Source organism: Spinacia oleracea, chromosome 3 (assembly GCF_020520425.1).
Source record: "Spinacia oleracea cultivar Varoflay chromosome 3, BTI_SOV_V1, whole genome shotgun sequence".
Classification (NCBI taxonomy): domain Eukaryota; kingdom Viridiplantae; phylum Streptophyta; class Magnoliopsida; order Caryophyllales; family Amaranthaceae; genus Spinacia; species Spinacia oleracea.
In genome coordinates this window covers 100,639,344-100,661,538 of record NC_079489.1, presented here as the reverse complement: position 1 = coordinate 100,661,538, position 22,195 = coordinate 100,639,344, and the positions used below count along the sequence as shown (strand labels likewise).

Sequence of the window (22,195 nt, the reverse complement as noted above, 5' to 3'; positions counted from 1 at the left end):
ATTAATTACAATTACAAATTAGGTTGTATAATTAACAAGCTTAGGCATTCAAAATTGTTAAATATATACAGTAGGTCAATAAAAAATTCAAGATTTAACAACAAGAATCGCAAATATTCAATTTAACATCTTAAATTTAAAAACTTTTGCGTTCGAAAAACTAAAACCTCCGAACAGTCATAGTTAGGCTTCGAATTTGGGAATTCTGGGTTCGGCCGAAAATTAGTATTTTTGTCAAAATTTTAGAATGCCTTTTACATGCGAAATTGACACAAAAATCACTCAATTTGGATGAGTAACGAAGAAACTTCCGAAAAACTGCGTACATATAATTAAATAAACGCAATTTGCAATTAATTAACAATTACGAAAATTAATCACCCCTTTTTAATTCTTTGCAAATTTGTAAAATTTAACCATGTTTAAGCAATTATAGATCATGCAATTAATAAGGGGCTCGTGATACCACTGTTAGGTTATGATACATATGAAAAACATAAATCATGCGGAAAACCTTAGTGCCAGGAAACATATTATTTACACATAATCATATAGCATAATTTAGATGCATACACTTTGTAGCGTGCCTTCCTTAGCTGCGCCCGAACCGAACAAGAACAAGTCTTTAGGACTCCAAGTGTCGTCCCTCCGTAGATAGTCCACAGCACGTCCGGATCCTCCTTAAGCTTGACCAACTAGAATCGCCCTTAAGATACTTAGAATTTTCGGCTAATGTAGGGGCAAGTGTTTGGCTGATTTTTGCTTGAAAATCTTACCTTTAACTACTTGAAAAATCTCGTCCATAAAATTGTGAACCTAGGCACATATTTATAGAGTCATGGAAAGGGATTTAGAATCCTATTAGGATACTAATGAGTTTAGTTAGAATTCTATTAGAACTCTATTAAACTGATTCTATCTATTAGGATTAGGATTTAATCATAGAACGAATTCTAATAGTTTTAGGATTCGTCTCGAACACAAACGTCGTACGACCACGAGCCTACCACAAGACCCGCGCAGGCCTTGCCGCCCACACGAGCATGCGTAGCTCGCAGCCCACGAGCTCGTGCGCTATGCCTAGCTGGGCCTGGCCTTGCGCTGGGCCTGGCGAGGCTTTGGCAGCGTGTGTGTTGGGCGCTTGGGCTTGCTGGACGCGGGTCTGGCTTCGTGTTGGGCCTTCGTCTAGCAAGTCTCGTCCGATGCTAATTCGTACGATGCGCTTCCGATTAAATTCCCGATTCCGGAATTCATTTCCGATACGAACAATATTTAACATTTCCGATTCCGGAATTAATTTCCGTTTCGAACATATATTTAATATTTCCGGTTCCGGAATTATTTTCCGATTCCGATAATATTTCCGATTCCGACAATATTTCCGTTTCCGGTAATATTTCAAATTCCGGCAATATTTCCATTTCCGATAATATTTTCCGATACGTACCATGTTTCCGTTTCCGGCAACATCTACTACTTGGATAATATTTATATTTCCGATACGATCCATATTTCCGTTTCCGGCAATATCATCGTTTCCGGAGTATTCATTTCTTGCCTTTGACGATCTCAGCTCCCACTGAAACCAAGATCCGTCGATTCCGAATATCCATAGATGGAGTATTTAATGCTATTAAATACTTGATCCATTTACGTACTATTTGTGTGACCCTACGGGTTCAGTCAAGAGTAAGCTGTGGATTAATATCATTAAGTCCACTTGAACTGAAGCGGCCTCTAGCTAGGCATTCAGCTCACTTGATCTCACTGAATTATTAACTTGTTAATTAATACTGAACCGCATTTATTAGACTTAACATTAAATGCATACTTGGACCAAGGGCATTATTTCCTTCAGTATACATAAAGACTTCCTCTAACTTTAGCAGTTGAATAGTACAGTAGTACTCCTCTCTTTTTAAATAACTAGTTGTTGGAACGTGCGCGCACGTTCCCCCAAGGTATAAAACACTATCTTCCAGAACACTATACAAATCACAAGCCTAATTACTCTATAGAAAAAGTTGAAAACATGAATATAGTACTCCGAAGATGATAAGAAACATGACTAATTACTTGATATAGTTTACATATATAGAATTCATGGCTAAGCATAAAAAATTTACATGGCTAAGTTTAGGAAAATTAAAAACGACCGGCCTAACAGGAGAAAGAACAGTCGTGATAGTTCCTCGCTCCACTTTGCGCCAACATACGACTCTGCAAAAAAAGATCCATGATTACTTAGTTGATCAATGATGAAGCAAGAAACATGTCACTACGGTGGTACTCAATCACCTGATATATATATATAAGGCTTTGTAGAGCTGTTACAATTGCAATTTCAGCTAATATTGCAGACAAATCAACAACTGTGCAAGTAGAAAGTCAAAATCTGAAAATAGCACGAGATGCAATCTTCAGGATTAAGCTCTTTCCACAAGGGAGCCACGATCTTTTGTGCAAGAGGTTGTGCCGCAAAGAATTATGTTTCAAGTTTCATGGCCTGTTTATTTAATTAAGTTTCTAAATGCAACACATCATCTCATATAAACAAAGAGGAACTGAGGAAGCTAATAGACTCGGACAAACTTCTTAAGTTCACAACTGCTTAACTTTACATCATAGTAGTCCCAAAGCGAGAGGCATGAGGTTAAACTAAAACAAACTTCCGTTTCCTAGGAAGTTGTTAAAAAGTCACAGAAAAGTAGGTACTCCAAAAAAATTCACACTATTCAAGAACTATAAACAAAATCTAAAACCGCTAGGATGAAACTTCAAAGTTCAGCCATCCCTTCTAATGTGACAGACACAATGTTGAGTATCCTCAATGTCAACATTTATATTTCCAATACATACTGCTAAATAATGAAATAGAAGAAATGCTAAGAATTTCTAATCAACTTTCCTCTTTGTTAATGACTCTTGTCAGCGAAAAGCTGATAACCCCAAACATGATATTACATATTAGAGTTTAACATAAACGTCGTTAGGTGTGACTTATGCATGTAGCGGCTAAACGACTGCAAAACTAAACACACATAACGCTGGTGAAATAACTAAATCTCTTTATTAGGCATGTTCATTACACATTACCGCTGAAAATATTTTTGAAGTTTTCTTAGGTGTTAAAGGAGTTGCACTATACGAAATATATCGATTTAAGGAGTTTATAACTCCTATTAAGCTAACAAGGCCACTCGCGGCATTCACCAATAAAATTAATTGTTCTGCTTAGTTTTTTCCCATACGATACTCAATCCTCTCTTCCCTACCCTCAACATACAATGAAACCTAAATTTAAGAGACATACGATGCCTCAAGAATTTATCAACTTAAAAATGTAGGGTTAAGTTGTTAACTACAACTTGATGAAATAAAAATCACTCGAAATACAACAACAGTAACACATCAAATGCAATATCTTATACACAATAAGCACAGAATGAAAATAATCACAGCCTTTTGGGACATTTATGAAACTCAAAATTGAGAGGCGCACACTGTTAGAAGTCCTAGACTCCACGATAGGTGAAAATAGAGAAATGTACATCAATACCTGATTTGAAGCATCTTTGACAAAATCAAAGAACTCCTTAGCACTGAATATTCGCTGCATCATTTAATTTCGCTGCATCATTTGATCTCTGTCTCTTTTTAAAATTCCTTATAATCTTGAGTCCACTTCCAAACTGGCAGTTCGGTGATTCTAATAGTTACATCGTCACCTTCACTTGCATCATTTTCACTGTCTTCATCCACTACCTCAATAGTTCCACAGGTTATTAGGATCGCGATCCGGATCGTAGAATCGTACGATCCTACGATCCAGAATTTTCAAAACGATCCGGATCGATGATAAAATCGCAAATACTCCAGGATCCTATTTAGGATCGTTCAGGATCGTATAGAATCGGTGGGATAGTATAGAATCGCGATCCCACAATCGATTCTACTGATCCTGCTTTTGGTCATTTAAATGAAGCCCAAACTAAAAACCCAGTGTTTGAAGCCCACTTAAGACAAAATAACACAAACCCCCCGTGGATACCGTTCATGCCCTAAGCCCCAACTTCATCTTCTCCTTCGCGCACCTTCTTCTTCTCGAATTGAAGCTCGGTGCTTAGCTATTCTTGCTCGAATTGAAGCTCTCTTCTCAGCTTGCTCCCTCGACTTTGATGCCTACGTTGCTACTATACCTCTACGGCTCTTCTTCTTCTCGAATTGAAGCTCGGTGGTCAGATGTTCTTGCTCGAATTGAAGCTCTCTTCTCAGCTTGCTCCCTCGACTTTGATGCCCACGCTGCTACTGTACCTCTACGACTCTTCTTCTTCTTTTTTCATTGAAGATCGCTGCTCACTCCACACAAGGTAATTTATTTTGCCATTTTTCTTCATTTTTTCTTCATTTTTTCTTTCAATTTGAGTACTGATACTTTCAATTGATTTGGTGATTTTGATGAATTGATTTTCGAAATTTTAATTTGATTTATGTATTCAATTTGCATACTTTAATTTTCGAAATTTCAATTTGATTTATGTTTATCATTTAATTTTCAAAAACTGCAGCAGTGTAAATGTGAAATGGTAATTCAAATTGATTTATGTATTTGAATTCAAAAATTGCAGCAGACAACAGTTTAATTTGATTTATGTAAATTCAAAAATTGCTGGCTTAATAAGGCAGGACTGCAGGAGGGTGAATTGTCTTTAAAATTGTGAACTTATTGTGAATTTGTTGCTGCTTTCTGCTTGCAAAGACTCAGCCTTAATAAGGCATATGATAATTGTTGTGACTTTGTTGTGAGTTGCTTGTGATAATTGGAGACTTGGAGTTGCTTAACAACACTCTTAAATCTGAATGTCTGATACTCTGAAATTTTGAATGCCTCTGTGATCAGTTTCTTAATTAGTAGTATATGATCGTGAATTGGTGATCAATGATTGACTTCTTGGTGATCAATGCTTGGATATTAGTAGTATATGATGGTGAATTGGTGATCAATGATTACAATATTTCATATTTGCAGGTTCTAGAATATGGCAAGTTCAACCAAAAAGAAGAAAAATTCACCGGGAACTAGATCAGACCCAGGATGGGAACATGGCATTGAGGTGGATAAAAGCACTAGGAAAGTGAGGTGTAAATATTGCAATATTGTGCGTTCTAGTGGTATTTTCAGGCTAAAACATCACTTAGCTGGCACTCACCTTAATGTTGAACCTTGCCTTCAAGCCCCTAATGATGTTAAAGAAGAAATGAGAGCTTTATTACATAATAGTGAACAAGAAGCAGCAAGGAAGAAAAAGATATATTCTGATATTGGTGAGGATGATGAATACGAAACTGAAGTGCACCAAGGAGCCAATGCTTCTCAACGAAAGGGTAAGGGACCTATAGATTCTTATGTGACTTCAAAGAGGAGTTCAGTACAAACCACTCTTAATCAAAAGTACAAAAGAGGAAGAAAGAGATGAAGTTTGCCAACAAATTGCACGGTTTTTCTATACTAGTGCTATTCCTTTTACTGCTGCGAATAATCCAGAGTTTGTTTTTATGGTTGAAAAGATTGCAAAGTATGGAATTGGATTGAAGCCGCCAAGTTATCATGAGATTAGGGTGCCTCTTTTGAATAAGGAAGTAGCTAGTGTAATGGATATGCTTGAAGAATTTAAAGCTGAATGGAAGCAAACAGGTTGCACTATCATGTCAGATGGCTAGAGTGATTGAAAGAGAAGGTCAATTTGTAATTTTCTAGTGAATAGCCCCAAAGGTTCTGTGTTCTTATCTTCTGTTGACACATCTGATATCTCTAAAACAGCAGATAAAGTATTAGAAATGCTAGATGCCGTTGTAGAAAAGGTAGGAGAGGAAAATGTGGTGCAAATTGTGACCGATAATGCCGGAAACTACAAATCTGTTGGAGAGTTGTTAATGGAAAAGAGGACAAAATTGTTTTGGACTCCATGTGCTGCTCATTGTATAGATTTGATGTTAGAAGATTTGGATAAGAAAATCAGAGTGCATAATCTGACAATTGTGAAAGGCAGGAGAATAACAACTTTCATATACTCTAGAACAATGGTTCTTACTTGGCTAAAGGAGTTCACGAATGGAAGAGAGTTAATAAGGCCTGGGGTAACTCGATTTGCTACCTCTTACTTGACTTTAAGATGTCTAAATGAGCAAAAAGGTCCATTATTAGCCATGTTTACATCTTCAAAGTGGAGATCATCTAAGTTTGCTGCTTCTGTAGAAGGAAATAAGGTTCAAAGAATCTTTTTTGGATACTCTTGGGTTTTGGAGTAGTGTAATAATGTGTTTGAAAGCTGCTCTTCCCTTAGTTAAAGTGCTGAGAATGGTGGACTCGGACGAACCTTCCATGGGATTCATTTATGAAGCAATGGAGCAAGCCAAAGTTCAAGTCAAAGAAAACTTCAACAACGTGGAAAAAAAGTGAGTTTCAGTTTGTTTTTCTTACTTTCGTTTCATTTTACATTACCTTAAATACTTTAGAACTTATTTATGGGTTATATATTTTGCTTGTAGTTACAAAACTGTGTTGGACATTATTGATGAGCGTTGGGAAGCTCAACGCCACAGGCCATTACATGCTGCCGGTTATTTTTTGAACCCACAAATTCATTATCGACCAAAATTCTTAAACCTAGTGCAGACATAAAGATTGGTCAGTATGCTTGTTTGTCAAGAATGGTCCATGTCCTTGAAGAGCGAGTTACAATTGATTTGCAAATCGATAACTTTCATAATGCAAGAGGGTTGTTTGGATTGCCTACTGTTGTGATGACAAGAGATAAAAAATCTCCAGGTTCATTTTGTTAGGTTATGATACATATAAATCATATATATTTCATGTGGAAAAACCATAAAGGCAGGAATCCAAATTAATTGCCACATAACAATTAGCATAATTTGGGATTCATACTCTTTGTAGCGTGCCCTCCCTAGCTGCTCCCGAACCGAACAAGAATAAGTTCAGGACTCCAAATGTCGTCCCTCCGTAGATAGTCCACAGCACGTTCGGATCCGCCTTAGATTTAATTAACTAGAATTGCACCTAAGGTATTATGTTATTCGAATAATTTGAGGCAAATTAATCTTAGTTTTAATCCTTAAAACTATGTGAATACTTGAGATTATGTTGTTACAAATTGTGAATGCCATCACATATTTATAGGGTAGGAATAATGGAATTAGAAGTCTACTAGGTTTCAAGTAATCTAATTCTATTAGAATTAGACCTTAATTAAAACTAGTAACTTTAGGAAATTAATCTTTTAATCTAATCCTAATTGCTTAAGGATTTGATGCATGCACGAACTTCAACACACACACGTGCACGACCCACAAGGGGCGCAGGCCATGCGCACGCGCGGAGGAGCCCACGAATGCTCGTAGCCCACGATTTGCTCGCAGCCCACGGGCGCGCCAGCTGCCATGCGCGCTGGGCCTGGCCTTGCGCTGGGCCTTGCGTGCCTTGGCTGCTGCTGCGTTGCCTTGCGCGCTGTGCTTGCTAGGTGCGGGCCTGGCTTCGTGTTGGGCCTTACGCACCAGTTTGTATTAGAATCTTCCCATATTGCTTCTGATCTTAATTACATTCTGGGACTATGATTAATTAACTCCTTAATTAATCTGCAAAAAGATTAAGAAAGTTGCAATCTCTATTCTTCTGCCCAGAAAATGTATGTTTTTTGTGAAAAAAAGGATGAAGATTGGATTTTTAATGGGTTATGAATTAGAAAAAGATGAGAACTTTGGGAAGTGGAGAAATAATGGTTAGAGTTAGAGAGTTTTGTTGGTAAAAATAAGATGAAAATGGAAATTTTTAAGCTAGAAAAAAGGAAATAGGGAATGGTTGATGATAAATAATGTAATTAGTAGTACTAATAAAGTGATTAGTGGTATAATCTTATTTCCTTTCTACGTGCATTGCTCCTGCAGAAGTTGTTAAAGGTTCGAACTTACAGCAGCAGATGTATTGTCACCTTCTATGGGGCCTTGGGAGGTTTGAGATAATCGACTCTATTCGAGCCCCGTATGCTATAGCTTTGATCAAGGCATTCTCTCTTCTGCAAACTAATTAGGAGCAACTTTGTACGGATCTTGATTTAGGGTGTGTGACTTCAGAAATCAATGATATTGGTAAGCTATGGCCAAATGCTAGATTTGTCAGGTGTATTACCACAGGGAGTATGCAACATTATTATAAGAAATTGAAACATTTATGCAGGGGAGATACAATTGTTAGGTGGTGAATATTTTGCTTCAGAATGTTGTGTGGGTATCAACATGGACAATATACAAGATGACCCGTTTAGTTATGCTCTCAACTGCAGCTTACTTTGTTTTTTGTTTTGTTGAGGGTGAGACTGTGCTCCCTTAACTGGTGTTTCTTGCTTCTCTGGTTGTATTTTGATTATTTACTACCTTGTGGTAATAATGTTTAATATTTTACCAAACAAAAAATAGGGATTATGTATAATTTGTATTTAGATGAATTTTGTGAACAAAATTTGTGGCATTTTATACTGGTGAATAATTGCAATAAACAATTTAAAGTTTTGATACTCCCTCCGTATTTATAAAGAAGAAGAATTGAATGAAATAAATTAATAAAACAAGTGAGGTTAGGTTAGATATTTTAATAAGTACAATAAGTGGGGACCATGTCATATTAGAGGGGTGGGGGTAGAGCTGTCAAAACAGGTCATCGGGTCGGGTTTGGGTCGGGTCATCCCGGGTCTCGGGTCATGATCAGGTCGGGTCGTGTCGGGTCAATATTCCATCCGGGTTGAGTCCAGGTTCGGTCGGGTCGATTTCAGGTCGGGTCATGTCGGGTTTTTTCCAATCCCGGGTTCAGGTCGGGTTCGGGTCGGGTCACATTTCGGTCAGGTTTGATTTCGGGTTCGGGTCTTATCGGGTCAGGTTTAAGTCGGTTTGCAGCAGGTCATTTCGGGTTCGGGTCTTATCGAGTCGGGTTTAAGTCGGTTTGCAACACAGTTGTTTTCGGGTTCGTGTCTTAGTTTGGATCGGATAATAATCAGATCAAATAGAATTCAGGTCGGGTTACTCTTAGGGACGGGTCAAACTCGGGTCTGATAATTAACCTATACATTTTAATTATTTTATATTCTAAAAAATTTTGTTTAACTTATTTTAGAGTTAAAATTTTCAGTATCTAGCAATAAATAATTAAAATATATTTATTGTTGAAGTTAATATTTGGTCGTGTCATTGATAACTCGGGTAAATCGGGTAGCGGGTTGTCACAAGTCGGGTCAATAGCAGGTTTCATCGAGTTACAATCGGTTTCGGGTTGACATCGGGTCGGGTATCGAATCGGGTTCGGGTTATTGTTCGGTCGGGTCAGTTCGATTATCGGTCATTTTCGGGTCGGGTGTCGGGTTCGGGTGTTACAATAACGGGTTAAAATCGGTTATCGGTTTTTTCGGGTCGGGTACAGGTTCGGGTTACCTGGTTTACCGTAATTTCGGGTCATGGTCGGTTACGGGTTCGGTCGGTTCAGGTCGGGTTAGTTTTTGACAGCTCTAGGTGGGGGTGTGAAATTATTTGTTTAATAGGGTGGTGGGACATAGAATATATTAGATAGATTATTTAATTAGATGGTGGAGTTGATAAGTTATCAAAAATGACAAGTGTATCTTTTAAATAAATACGGCCGAAAAAGACAAGTGTATCTCTTAAATAAATAGAGGAGTATTATCTTGCACGCATCGCATAAATATTTTTTGGTGTTAGCACCCGGTTCGTCCTTAGGGCTAATCCTAATTTGGGGCGAGTTCTTGGTGGTTAGGTGGGCTACGTCTGACGGGAATAATATTCTACCACTAGTAATTCATTTATTTTTAAACCGACCCACTTACTATCTATTATTTGATTAACTAATCCTTTATATGGGAATGGGTTAAGAGTCAAATGTTTGGGTAATTCCTCGCGGGGGGATAAATCAAGAGAATTTTGAATTACAGCTATGGATTTTTGTTCATCCCTCGCCATAATAGTATCTTGGGGTTTGCAACGATAACTTGGTATATCTACTATGCGGCCGTTAACTAAAATATGTCTATGGTTAACTAATTGGCGGGCTCCAGGAATAGTCGGAGCCATGCCCAATCGAAAAGGGATATTATCCAAACGCATTTCAAGTAATTGTAGTAAAACCTGGCGGTTGGAGTATTACAGGGGGTACTATAACGGATCCTGGCATTTGGAGTTACGAAGGTGTGGCCGGAGCGCATATTATGTTTTCGGGCTTGTGCTTTTTGGCCGCTAAGCCAAAAAGATTGGTTAAATAAATGCACTCTTTATGATTTCTTATTATTAGGTCTTTATCTCGGCGAAGGGATCAAATCCTGTATCTATTTCGTTTTTTAATCAGGTTGAAATATGTAATGTCATAATAATAGTCGAAATTTAACTGATATTCTATACTAAACGAAATTTTATAAATCTAATTAAGTATTTAAGTAGCAGAATTCTTTTTATTAAAAATGTTTTATCAATTCCTTTTGTATTTGTTGCATTTGCATTTTTAAATTTGGGTAGAAACTTTTATTTCTTTATTATTCCCCCCTTCATACATATTTAATACATCCCAAGGAAGAATTCCAAAGACATATAGAACTAGACAGGTCTTGGCAACATAATTTTTTATATCCACTTATCTTTCAGGAATATATTTATGCATTTGCATATGATCATGGTTTAAATAAATCGAAGGAAAGTCAATTATCCTATATTATATGTAGAAATCCAATTTCTTTTTTAGTTCTACATTTCTTGTACTTATTATATATACTTTTTTTTATAGAATTCTAATTAATTAATTAAAGCAAATCCTTGGGTAAAAATAGCACTTGGTGCAGTTATTACATTTAAAGAATTTTTCTCTTTTTTTAAAAAAGATGGAATCATATGAATAAGGTAGAAACTCCAGGAAAGGAAGATTAATGATTCATAAGTAAATAGAAATTTACTGAGTTCATCTTTTACGGATTTGCCTTTGACTGTACAAGACTATGTGGAGCTCAGTATGTCTGGAAGCACAGGAGAACGTTCTTTTGCTGATATTATTACCAGTATTCGATACTGGGTTATTCTGACGCTTGTATTGCTCTCCCACAACCCCGTTTTCACGGTTTAGGCTGCTCCCATTTCGCTCGCCGCTACTACGGGAATCGCTTTTTCTTTAGTCTTTCTGGGGTCGGGTCTTATATTAGGGGCTCTAGGAGTGGTATTATTTACCAATCCTATTTTTTCTCTATTTCAGAATATCCATTCACTCGAAACTGATCCGCGTCCATTTCGACTTTCTTTAGCTCGAGTATCATTGACCAACTCCTTATCAATCTCGATTCATTTCAATATGAACAACAATTAAACCGCTTTGATTGACTAGAATATAACAAGTTAGAATAGAATAAATTAAGAACAAAAAAATAGAACTAAAAATTTATAAATAAATTCAAATAGAATTGAATGGATACCGTGAGGCGGGCCTTGGAAAGTTTTTACATAGGGCGTGTTCGGCGGTAGCGTTTGAGGTAGCGGGTAGCGTTTTGACCTAGTCAAGACGCTACTTGTAAAATTTGTAAGTGTTTGGTAAAGTAGCGATTTAGGTAGCGGTTAGCGGTTGAGGTAGCGGTTGGGTAGCTTTTGTCAAACGTTAAAATTAGTAGCGTTTAAGGTAGCGGGTAGCGTTTGACAAATTTATAATAAAGTTTTAAATAATATTCTTGCTTTTATTTTTATTTTTATAATATCAACCGCTACTTTTACCGAACACTCATATTAGTTACCGCTACTTTGACAGCTAACCGTTACCCGCTACTATTCACCGCTACTCGCTACTTTAACCGCTACCCGCTACTCAACCGCTAACCGCTACCCGCTACCGCTAATTTTGCCGAACAGGGCCATAAGCAACAGGGATTCGCAAATCTTCCAAACGTAGAGCACGCAAAAACAACTCAAACTTACTATATATTGTCTTGGATCTATAATTAATCCTACGGTACGGATCCTTAGGATTGGTAGAATTGGTAGATTCTTATACATATTCCGTGGGCTCGGACTACGGCTGTGGATAGACCCGTCAAAAATCGACCCGACCCGAAAACCGACCCGAACCCGACCCGAAAATACTGGGTCCTGAACAAGATTTTGCGACCCGTAACCCGATTTTATCCGAACCCGAGCAACCCGAAAAGTAATGGGTCAAAACCCGACCGAACCCGTTTTGGACCCGACCGATTGAAAATCGTTGTATTTATAGTAATAAATGCGATTATGAGAAAATTTAAGCATAATAAACACGCTGTTTTTTACTATTATTGTGTGTAATATGATTTTAATTTGAATTATACGCCATTTTACGGTTGAATTTGACTAAATATAAACTTATGTAGGAAAATTTGTTAATTTGTGCCCATATTTTGTATATTTATCACCTAAATTAATGAAAATATAATGCGCGTTTTAAAATCTCTCAACCCGTTGGGTGGACCCGAACCCGAAAGTTCTGGGTCTTGAACAAGCATTTGTAAACCCGAACCCGAAAGTGACCGACCCGATCTAACCCGAACCCGAAAATAATTTTTTACAACCCGACCCGACCGACCCGTTTGACAGGTCTAGCTGTGGATATCAAGTCAAGTATACGAACTCCTTCTTCCCATCCTGTATATTGTCCTTTTCGTTCCACCAATTGGCTGTTTTTGCATTAATTGCTACTTCATTAATCTTACTGATTAGCGTACCCGTTGTATTTGCTTTTCCCGACGGTTGGTCAAGTAACAAAAATATTGTATTTTCCGGTTCCAGTCCCCTCCCCATTATTATTGCGGGGGATCGAACACGAGTTCTCCCTACCAAGTTCAGCCCCAATCACCACCGAACCAATAAGCAATTGGTACGCATCGCGTAAATATAAGACTAGTAAATTCCAATCTACCTCAAGAGGCAATCGCTAACTGCTGTACCCGGTTACAGCCAGCTCTGGCTGTACCCCAAAAAACGATGCGCTCATATTGTTTGTTCATTCTTGTCAACTGTTTGTTCTTTTTTATTGTACTGTTTGTTCATTCTTATTGTACTGTTTGTTCTTTCTTGTTGTACTGTTTGTTCTTTCATGTTGTTTTTTAAATTCATCATCAAATTTTCATAATTGTTGTATTTTTTGTTATTTCTTCTGGAATTTTATGTTCTTTTTTATATTGTTTGTTCTTTCTTGTTTATTTGTTTGTTTATAATAATCATATGGTAAATGTTCATAATTAAATTCTTCATTAATCTTTTATTCTTTCTTTTTGTATTGTTTGTTCTTTCTTGTTGTATTGTTTGTTCTTTCTTGTTGTTTTTTAAATTCATTCTTCAAACTTATTGTTGTATTGTTTGTTCTTTCATGTTGGCTTTAAAATTCATCATAAAATTGTTCATAATTGTTGTATTGTTTGTTCTTTTTTCTGGAATTTTATGTTCTTTTTTATATTGTTTGTTCTTTTTTGTTGAATTATTTGTTCTTTCTTGTTTATTTGTTTGTTCATAATAATTATTTGCTTTATTGTTTGTTCTTTCTTGTTGTATTGTTTGTTCTTTCATGTTGGCTTTAAAATTCATCATAAAATTGTTCATAATTGTTGTATTGTTTGTTCTTTTTTCTGAAATTTTATGTTCTTTTTTATATTGTTTGTTCTTTTTTGTTGACTTATTTGTTTGTTCACAATAAATATATGGTTAATGTTCATAATGAAATTGTTCACTTCATTGGTCTTTTATGTTTTTACAAGCGCCTATGTTGTTTATTTCCAAATAAATAAATAAATGTTCATTTCCAAAATAGTAAATATTCATTCCAAATAAATAAATAAATGTTCTTTTCTGAAATAGTAAATGTCCATTTCCAAAATAGTAAATGTTCATTTTTGTAGTGTATTTCCAAATAAATAAATAAATGTTCATTTCCAAAATAGTAAATGTTCATTCCAAACAAATAAATAAACGTTCATTTTCGAAATAGTAAATGTTCATTTTTGTACCAGTATTTGTTCTTTCTTGTTTTATTGTTTATTCTTTCATGTTGGCTTTAAAATTCATCATAAAATTGTTCATAATTGTTGTATTGTTTGTTTTTTTTTCTGAAATTTTATGTTCTTTTTTATATTGTTTGTTCATTATTTGTTTGCTCACAATAAATATATGGTTAATGTTCATAATGAAATTGTTGACTTCATTGGTCTTTTATGTTTTTACAAGCGCCTATGTTGTTTATTTCCAAATAAATAAATAAATGTTCATTTCCAAAATAGTAAATATTCATTCCAAATAAATAAATAAATGTTCTTTTCCGAAATAGTAAATGTTCATTTCCAAAATAGTAAATGTTCATTTTTGTAGTGTATTTCCAAATAAATAAATAAATGTTCATTTCCAAAATAGTAAATGTTCATTCCAAATAAATAAATAAACGTTCATTTTCGAAATAGTAAATGTTCATTTTTGTACCAGTATTTGTTCTTTCTTGTTTTATTGTTTGTTCTTTCATGTTGGCTTTAAAATTCATCATAAAATTGTTCATAATTGTTGTTTTGGTTGTTCTTTTTTCTGGAATTTTATGTTCTTTTTTTTATTGTTTGTTCTTTTTTGTTGAATTATTTGTTCTTTCTTGTTTATTTGTTTGTTCACAATAAATATATGGTTAATGTTCATAATGAAATTGTTCACTTCATTGGTCTTTTATGTTTTTACAAGCGCCTATATTGTTTATTTCCAAATAAATACATAAATGTTCATATCCAAAATAGTAAATGTTCATTCCAAATAAATAAATAAATGTTCATTTCCGAAATAGTAAATGCTCATTTTTGTAGTTTATTTCCAAATAAATAAATAAATGTTCATTTACAAAATAGTAAATGTTCATTCCCAATAAATAAATAAATGTTCATTTTCGAAATAGTAAATGTTCATTTTTGTACCAGTATATTAATGTTCATTTTAAACAACACAAAACGACACCGTTTTGGATGGGGGTACAGCCAGCTTTGGCTGTACCCGGGTATAGCCAAAAATTTGCGCTCAAAAGGTAACAATTTAAAATCAGAAAATGTCACACTCGTCAATTTAAAGAGTGGCTTCTACAGTTCTACCTCCACCCCACTCGTCAATTTCCCGCGCACACACCAAATTCTCATACTTTTCTCTCTCCTCCCATCACCCATGGCCCCCAAACCCGACAGCGCCGAAGGTATTTCTCTCTCCCATCCATCCTCTACTTCAATAGCTACTGTTTTTCTGATTTTCATGGTTTAACATTTGATTATAGCACTCATTTCGCTGAATTCATACAATTTTATCTTAATTTCACTTACTTATGACAATTTTCTGTGTTGATTTCTCTAAATTTTGTTCATTCTTCTTCCTATTTCTTCAGGTATAGTACTCAACTTCGTCAACGAGGTAATTGATTTTCTTAAAACCCTCTTTTTTTGGTTTGGGGGGGGATCCGAAAATTACACTGTAAAATCCTCGCTTTAGATTAAGTAATGGTCGTCAAATTTTTATTTTCATATTTTGAAATTATAAACAACGTTTAAGCATGTAATTTTAGAACTTAAGTTGTTTAGACTTCAGAGTGTCATGGATTTTTCTGTATAAAGAAGGAACTGCAAAAGCAAAATAGTTGGTTTTAGGTTATCAGGTTTAGTTGAAAGTTACAATTAGGACAATTTTCTGCAATTTTTGGTGTAATTATTAAGATTTTGCTATGGATAATTGCAATAATCTGATGATTTTATGGAATTGAAGTTAGAGTCTAAAAGTGGCAACTAATGCTGCTTGTTTTATAATCTCGGAAGGATCAAAGAAAAGATCTATAAAATTTTAAGTTAATAATGAGTTTGACAATTTGGCCCTATTTTTTTCAATGTATTGCGAAGAAACATTTTAGTATGCTTCTGAATGCGATGGTGAGAACTGTCTATTTTTGTGGATTCGAGTTGGCAGCTGGTCTGATTTGAAGCGGTTTGTTATCATATTGTAACTAGTGTGAGGTTTTGCAACTTGGATAGATTGTTAAAAAGATTTCATTTAGCTTTTGGAAAGTAACCTCTCCGTGTCAGTTATTAGCAGCGGATCAGATTATTGAATGGAAAATGAGCAAAGACAAGATCACAGTTTAGAATTTATAACAGGAATTTAGAGCATTTTCTTTTATTTTATCCATTAATTAATTCCCTAATTACTAATTAGTATCATGTTGATTGGCTGTTACCAGCAAAATAGGCCGTTAAACACTCAGAATGTTGCTGATGCATTGCAAAAGTTCAATCTCAAAAAGACTGCTGTCCAGAAAGCTCTTGATTCACTTGCTGATAGTGGAAAGATTGCATTCAAAGAGTATGGAAAGCAGAAGATCTACATTGCACGTCAAGACCAGTTTGAAATTCCAAACAGCGAAGAGCTTAGTCACATGAAGGAAGAGAATGGCAAGCTGCAGGAACAAATAAATGTACAGAAGAGAGCAGTTAGCGAGCTTGAGGGAGGTATGCTAACCATGCACCTTAATGAACACTTGATTCTTATACACCCTTTCATATTTATATGAAGGTGAAAATAAAGATTGAAGCAGTAGAATTTTGGGTGCAACACTAGTGATGTATGCTGACTTTACCTTGTTCTCCCTCGTATTTTTCGTATTCAGAAACCAGAGCCTTGCAGTCAAATCTGACACTAGAAGATATGCGAATGAAACTGGGAAGACTTAAGACAGAGGTCTGTGGATTAAAGCTTTTTTATACTTCTATTCAGTAATCTCACATGTTTTGCAATACATCATTGTACTTGGAAGAACCTTGAACTTAATAAATTCTCTGTTGACATCTCAAATAGGTGGAGGAAATGGAGGATAAGTTGACTAAATTGCGCGGAGGAGTCACACTTGTGAAACCAGAAGACAGGAAGGCTATTGAAGACCTGTACGTAACTGCAGTTAGTCATTGGAGAAAGCGCAAAAGGATGTTCAGAGATATATGGGATACAATAACTGAAAATTTACCAAGGGATCTTAAAGAACTTAAGGTTTTTTTCCTTCCTCACTTCTACAGGTCTCCAAATATTTTGTTTTCCCTTAACTAATTCAACTTCTCCCAATTGTTTCAGGAGGAACTCGGCCTTGAATATGACGAAGATGCTGGTCAGAGTTTGCAATTGTATGCTGATTTGATGCCACAAAGTAAAAAGCGGGGAAGAGGTCAGTAAAGTTCAAGACGTAATAGATGATGAAGGAAATACTAGTGAATAGCGACAAAGTTTATGGTATATATGTTTGTGCAATTCTCTGGCATTGCACCAGTATAGAATGTTCAGGCACAGTGGATGAAGCTTAGGCCACGTTAGCAAAATATACAAGAACTATGACTTGTAGTTGGAAAATGTTCATGCATGCTAATATTTATCAAACTTAACACAAATATTCATCGATTTGAGACCTCTTTCAGTTGTAGCTTAAGGATCAATTCTCATATAGCTGGTTTCATTATCTAATTATGTACCTTCAATACAACTTAAGTTCAAGTATACTGGTAATACAGACTTTATATGACCTCGCGGCCTCGTTTGCATTGTTTTGTGAAAACAAGATTAATTATCTTAATGTCCATCAATTCTGCAGCTTAATGCTTGAAAACTGGAAATTTGACCTGCTATCAATTCACGACGGTAAGGCTAAGGCATGTGCTCAGTAAACCAAAATCTTTGCTAATATACTCTGGTGAATCTTTTACATAATACACACTAAAATTTCTATCAAAAAAAAATACACACTATAATTACTGCCTCTAGCTGCGTTCTGCATAAAACAAAAAATAAAAGAAGTCATAGATATCCCTTGCACATTGCTCTTGTTATCTACAGATACTTTGAGTAGTAACCAAGGTTATCAATGCTATCTTCTGGTTCTCATGGAAAACGGCTTATTCATTGTATTCAACCTCTGTGAGTTCTTCACAGTGAGCCCTGCAGAATTCTGTTCCTCGTTAACTTTCCCGGAATTAGCTTGAAAATCAGAAGCTGTTTGTTTAGGAGAATAGTAAAGCAGCTTGGTTCCTCTTTCTCCCCATTCATCTTTGTTGCCAATTGGGTAAGTCTTTTTACTCTTTATCTTCATCTTCACCCTTATTGAACTCTAGGTTTTCTTGATGAATTTCATTTACCTCTGAGGCAATAGTTGAAGAAATGCTTATTGGGTCTGTTTGGTTGATGTCCGTCATCTGAATTAGACGGGTTTCCTCATTGTTGTTAAAATCAAGGGTGTAATCTGGTGGCCCTCCAGAAGCAGACCTAGAGAGATCCACTGCAGCTTTTGCTGCAGCAGCTGCATATGCTGATGACAAGAAAGCTTCTTGGGCAGCCTCTGCAACATCTTTATAATGTTTTCTTCTTTTGATTGAAAGACTCAAACTCTCAACTCTGCTCATTTCTTCAGAAAAGTCTTTCAAATCATCTCTAGAACTAGATCGTGAATCAGCTGATAGGTTCTTAGCAACCCGATTGTCCTCCTCTTTTTCCTGCAGAGAGCCAAAGTATACTATGGTTGGTCTCTGTTAAAAAATACATGTAATGCACATTCTTACTTGGTATTTCTTTTCGGTGCTTCTTCCGTCCCCCATTTATAATTTATAAGGTACATACGGAGTATGATTCAAGTTCAATTTTGAGGAATTGGGTAATAATATGTTAAAGTCTGGTGAACTTCGTGTATTATTGCGGGACAGCTTAATACAGAAATATGTCCTTATTCATGACAAAGGGGGTAACATTTTTGAGATATTCAAATGAAATAAGCCCCTACCTCTGATGCCATTGAAGGAGCCTCCTCCTCCAAGTGCAAAGTGATGGCATTTTCATTGGCTATATCTTTCAGCACCTTCATTCTGATATCCAGACTTGGCTGCCTGGTAGATAGCTTCTGGATAATCTGGGCGGAGAAAGTCCTGTTAACTCAAACACTCGTACAATTCACTGACTTGACAAGTGGAAAGTGGAAAGTGGTACGTACCTTGGGGTTGACACCGCAACTGTTACGCAATTCAGTAGCGCGTAGGATGAACTCTCTGCCATATAGCGATGTAAAAACCTGGCGTATTTCTTGTATCTCTGGTAATTCACCGCACCTTGATGCTGCAAAAACCAGGCTAGATATCGCTTCTTGAAGCTCCTCAGGGAAGGTTCTGGAAATACCAAATATTTACAAGTGTACCCAAAAACAAAGATATTTAATTAAATTAGAAAAAGGGAGATGGAAACGTACTTTTGATGTTGGATAAGGTTGATCCGCTCACTCAAAAGAATGCAATAGCCCTCAATGATGGAGAACACATCCAGCATGTTTTGGTCTTTGATAACTTGTTCAACCTATGAATAAACAAGAAAGTAAAACGAAAACGATCCATCATAATCGAATCCCCGGTGGAAGGCGGTATATACATATTATTATGCAGGGTAAAAGGGAAGATCGAGAAGGTAACCCTGATGAGAGCACGGTCTTGTTCAGAACCCCGGAGGAGTTGAGCAACATCGGAACGGGAAACGGAACACCTGGCTCGCTTCTGGTTCTTAAGGACAGACAGACGGGAGATGGCAAGGTTTACAAGCGTCTTGAACTTAGAGGCCTTAAAGCTTCTCCCTAACAATACATCCAGTGTTTTCCCCATGCTTAGCTTCTTAGATTTCAAGCTGCTGGGAGAAAGCAGCAGTACCCCTGCTGCTGCTGCTGCTGCTATTGCTACGGCGGCTAGTTTGGCTGGCGGGGAAGAGAACAAGGAGATGTAGTTACTTGGGAACTTTACGTGATGACACAAGATATGAAATCAAATATGGAGGGTTTTGTTCAAGAGGTCACCGTGTTTCTAACAGGTTTTGGATTCCTTAGGGTTGAAGAAAGCAATACACCAACCAATCCGTAGTAGTTAGCACTTACGACTTTACCAAAGAGCATTGCAAATCTGTTGTTTCCAAATATTTTATGGAATAAAATATCAAGTATATTTTTTATGTTATTGAAAAAAAATATATGAAATATACTTTTATATTTTTTGTTTAATAAAAATATATACTTTTTGTTGGTCCTGCCGATTTTTGTGACTAACAAATTTTGTTAACGCGCTTAAAATAAGTCAAAGTCTCATAGGACTACAAGTCTATAAATAAGAGCTACAATATATTTGTAAGACTCACTCACCTGTAAAATACTTTATATACGAAGTATATTTTACATAATACTCTAGAAGTTTTTGCCTTTATCTCTATTATACAACTGAAGAGAGGAGGGATATTTCGGTAATTCCACTTTTAGTGTTCTCCTAGGATAAGACTAAATTACCCTCTAAAATTTCACAATTAAATTCAATTAAAAAGCTAATTATTTATTGATATTAAAATCTAAAAATCAATAACAAATCGGGAAAGTTTTTTGGTGTCAGCATTAAGGCTAATTCTCTTAGTGTAAAATTTAATGATCTAATATTTGAAGATTTTTGACTTTCTATAAAATTAGGAAACTATTATGACATTTATTTTCCATAAGAATGGTAAGATATGATTATGTAGAAAAGACGATAAGAGTATAGTTGCACGTAGTATGTAGAAGATCTTTGCTTACGCCCATACATCAATATTAAGTAAAAATACAATTTTAAGTTTTTAATAATTTCGCATGCATCGTGTGCATATAAGATATATACTCTATTTCATAAGGGAATTTATGAGGTCATTTTAGTAAATGGCCTTTTGGTGTCCCCTATGGAATAGACTATAATACCCTTAATAAGTTTTAATTTAATTTAATTATAATAATTCTAAAAACTGATAATTGATGTCAAATTGTAAAAAATGAAATTTCAATGCACGTGACAACTAAAAGTCAACAACAATTTAATTTAATTCCTATAGCAAACATGAAATCAATTATTAAGGGAGTTAAAAAAATTGGAATTCATCCCTTCAATCATGCATTTTTTTATTACAAAATTAAACTTAGTGTTACTCTTAATCATACCCTAATTTTATATGGTTATACAAGCACTTTGCGGCAAAAAACGCAAAAAAAATGAACAAGTAAAAAATACAATTTTTTACGTTTATTTTAGTTAATTTGTTATTACATTAATTCCTAAATAGATTTTATTATATATATATATATATATATATATATATATATATATATATATATATATATATATATATATATATATATATATATATATATATATATATATATATATATATATATATATATATATTTTCTTAAGTTTTAAATAAATTTTCTTACATGTTTTAGAAAATGTACATACTTTTAATAATGTGTAACGTGTATATATGACTATGTTTTAATTAACAAATTATAGAAGAAAGTCATTGAAGTATTATTTTAGTTCATTATGATCAAACTTTAGTTTAATAACTTAGCACTTAGGTGTTCACTATGATATAAATAATACACTTATAAAATTTGTTAAAAAATTATAAAACGTTAGAACATATTTGCTTATACATCAAATCAGATTTTTAAAAATATTTTCACGCATTGCGTGCATAGAATACTAGTTTTCTTATGTTCATACTCCCTCCGTATTTATTTAAGAGATACACTTGGCCAGGCACGGGTATTAAGAAGAAAAATTGAATGAAATAAAATAATAAAGCAAGTGGGTTTGGATAAATATTTTAATAATTAAACAAGTGGGGACCATGTCATTTTGATGGGTGGGAGGTGGGGTGGGTTTAAGAAATTATTTGTTTAATATGATGGTGGGTGATAGGGTAAATTATATGTATTATTTAATTAGATGGTGGGTTGATAAGTTACTAAAAATGGCAAGTGTATCTCTTAAATAAATACGGCCGGAAAAGGCGAGTGTATCCCTTAAATAAATACGGAGGGAGTATGTAGTACTCGGGCAGTCTGGCCGTATAAAATAAAAGGAAAATATAGTCCATATGTTCCTATTTGTTTGCCGTAGAAAAAATGTGCTTTATTTAAATTTTGAAACGAAATGGCATAATATTGTATTTTTTACTTAATGAGTGTATGCAAGTGAGGGAAATAGTGAGAACCTATTACTATATAAGGAAATGGGACACTTTTTAAGGGAACAGA

The 22,195-nt window shown here is 35.2% G+C and overlaps 2 protein-coding genes and 1 pseudogene across 2 annotated transcripts; 2 read left to right on the top strand and 1 right to left on the bottom strand.

Moving 5' to 3' along the window:
• The first annotated feature begins 5,039 nt into the window (after positions 1 to 5,039).
• On the top strand, positions 5,040 to 8,105 carry LOC110776663 (uncharacterized; annotated as a pseudogene).
• Positions 8,106 to 15,154: 7,049 nt separating this feature from the next.
• Positions 15,155 to 17,652, top strand: LOC110776659 (homologous-pairing protein 2 homolog). The gene is made up of 6 exons (XM_021981209.2): positions 15,155 to 15,286; positions 15,473 to 15,498; positions 16,316 to 16,583; positions 16,742 to 16,812; positions 16,930 to 17,118; positions 17,200 to 17,652. The coding sequence occupies exons 1-6, from the start codon at positions 15,259 to 15,261 to the stop codon at positions 17,296 to 17,298; spliced, it is 681 nt and encodes a 226-aa protein (XP_021836901.1). The 5' UTR covers positions 15,155 to 15,258; the 3' UTR covers positions 17,299 to 17,652.
• A 121-nt stretch (positions 17,653 to 17,773) lies between these two features.
• LOC110776658 (uncharacterized) lies at positions 17,774 to 20,060 on the bottom strand. The gene is made up of 5 exons (XM_021981208.2): positions 19,566 to 20,060; positions 19,349 to 19,452; positions 19,097 to 19,268; positions 18,890 to 19,015; positions 17,774 to 18,605 (listed from the first exon to the last, which is right to left on the bottom strand). The coding sequence occupies exons 1-5, from the start codon at positions 19,749 to 19,751 to the stop codon at positions 18,189 to 18,191; spliced, it is 1,005 nt and encodes a 334-aa protein (XP_021836900.2). The 5' UTR covers positions 19,752 to 20,060; the 3' UTR covers positions 17,774 to 18,188.
• Between the last annotated feature and the right edge of the window lie 2,135 nt (positions 20,061 to 22,195).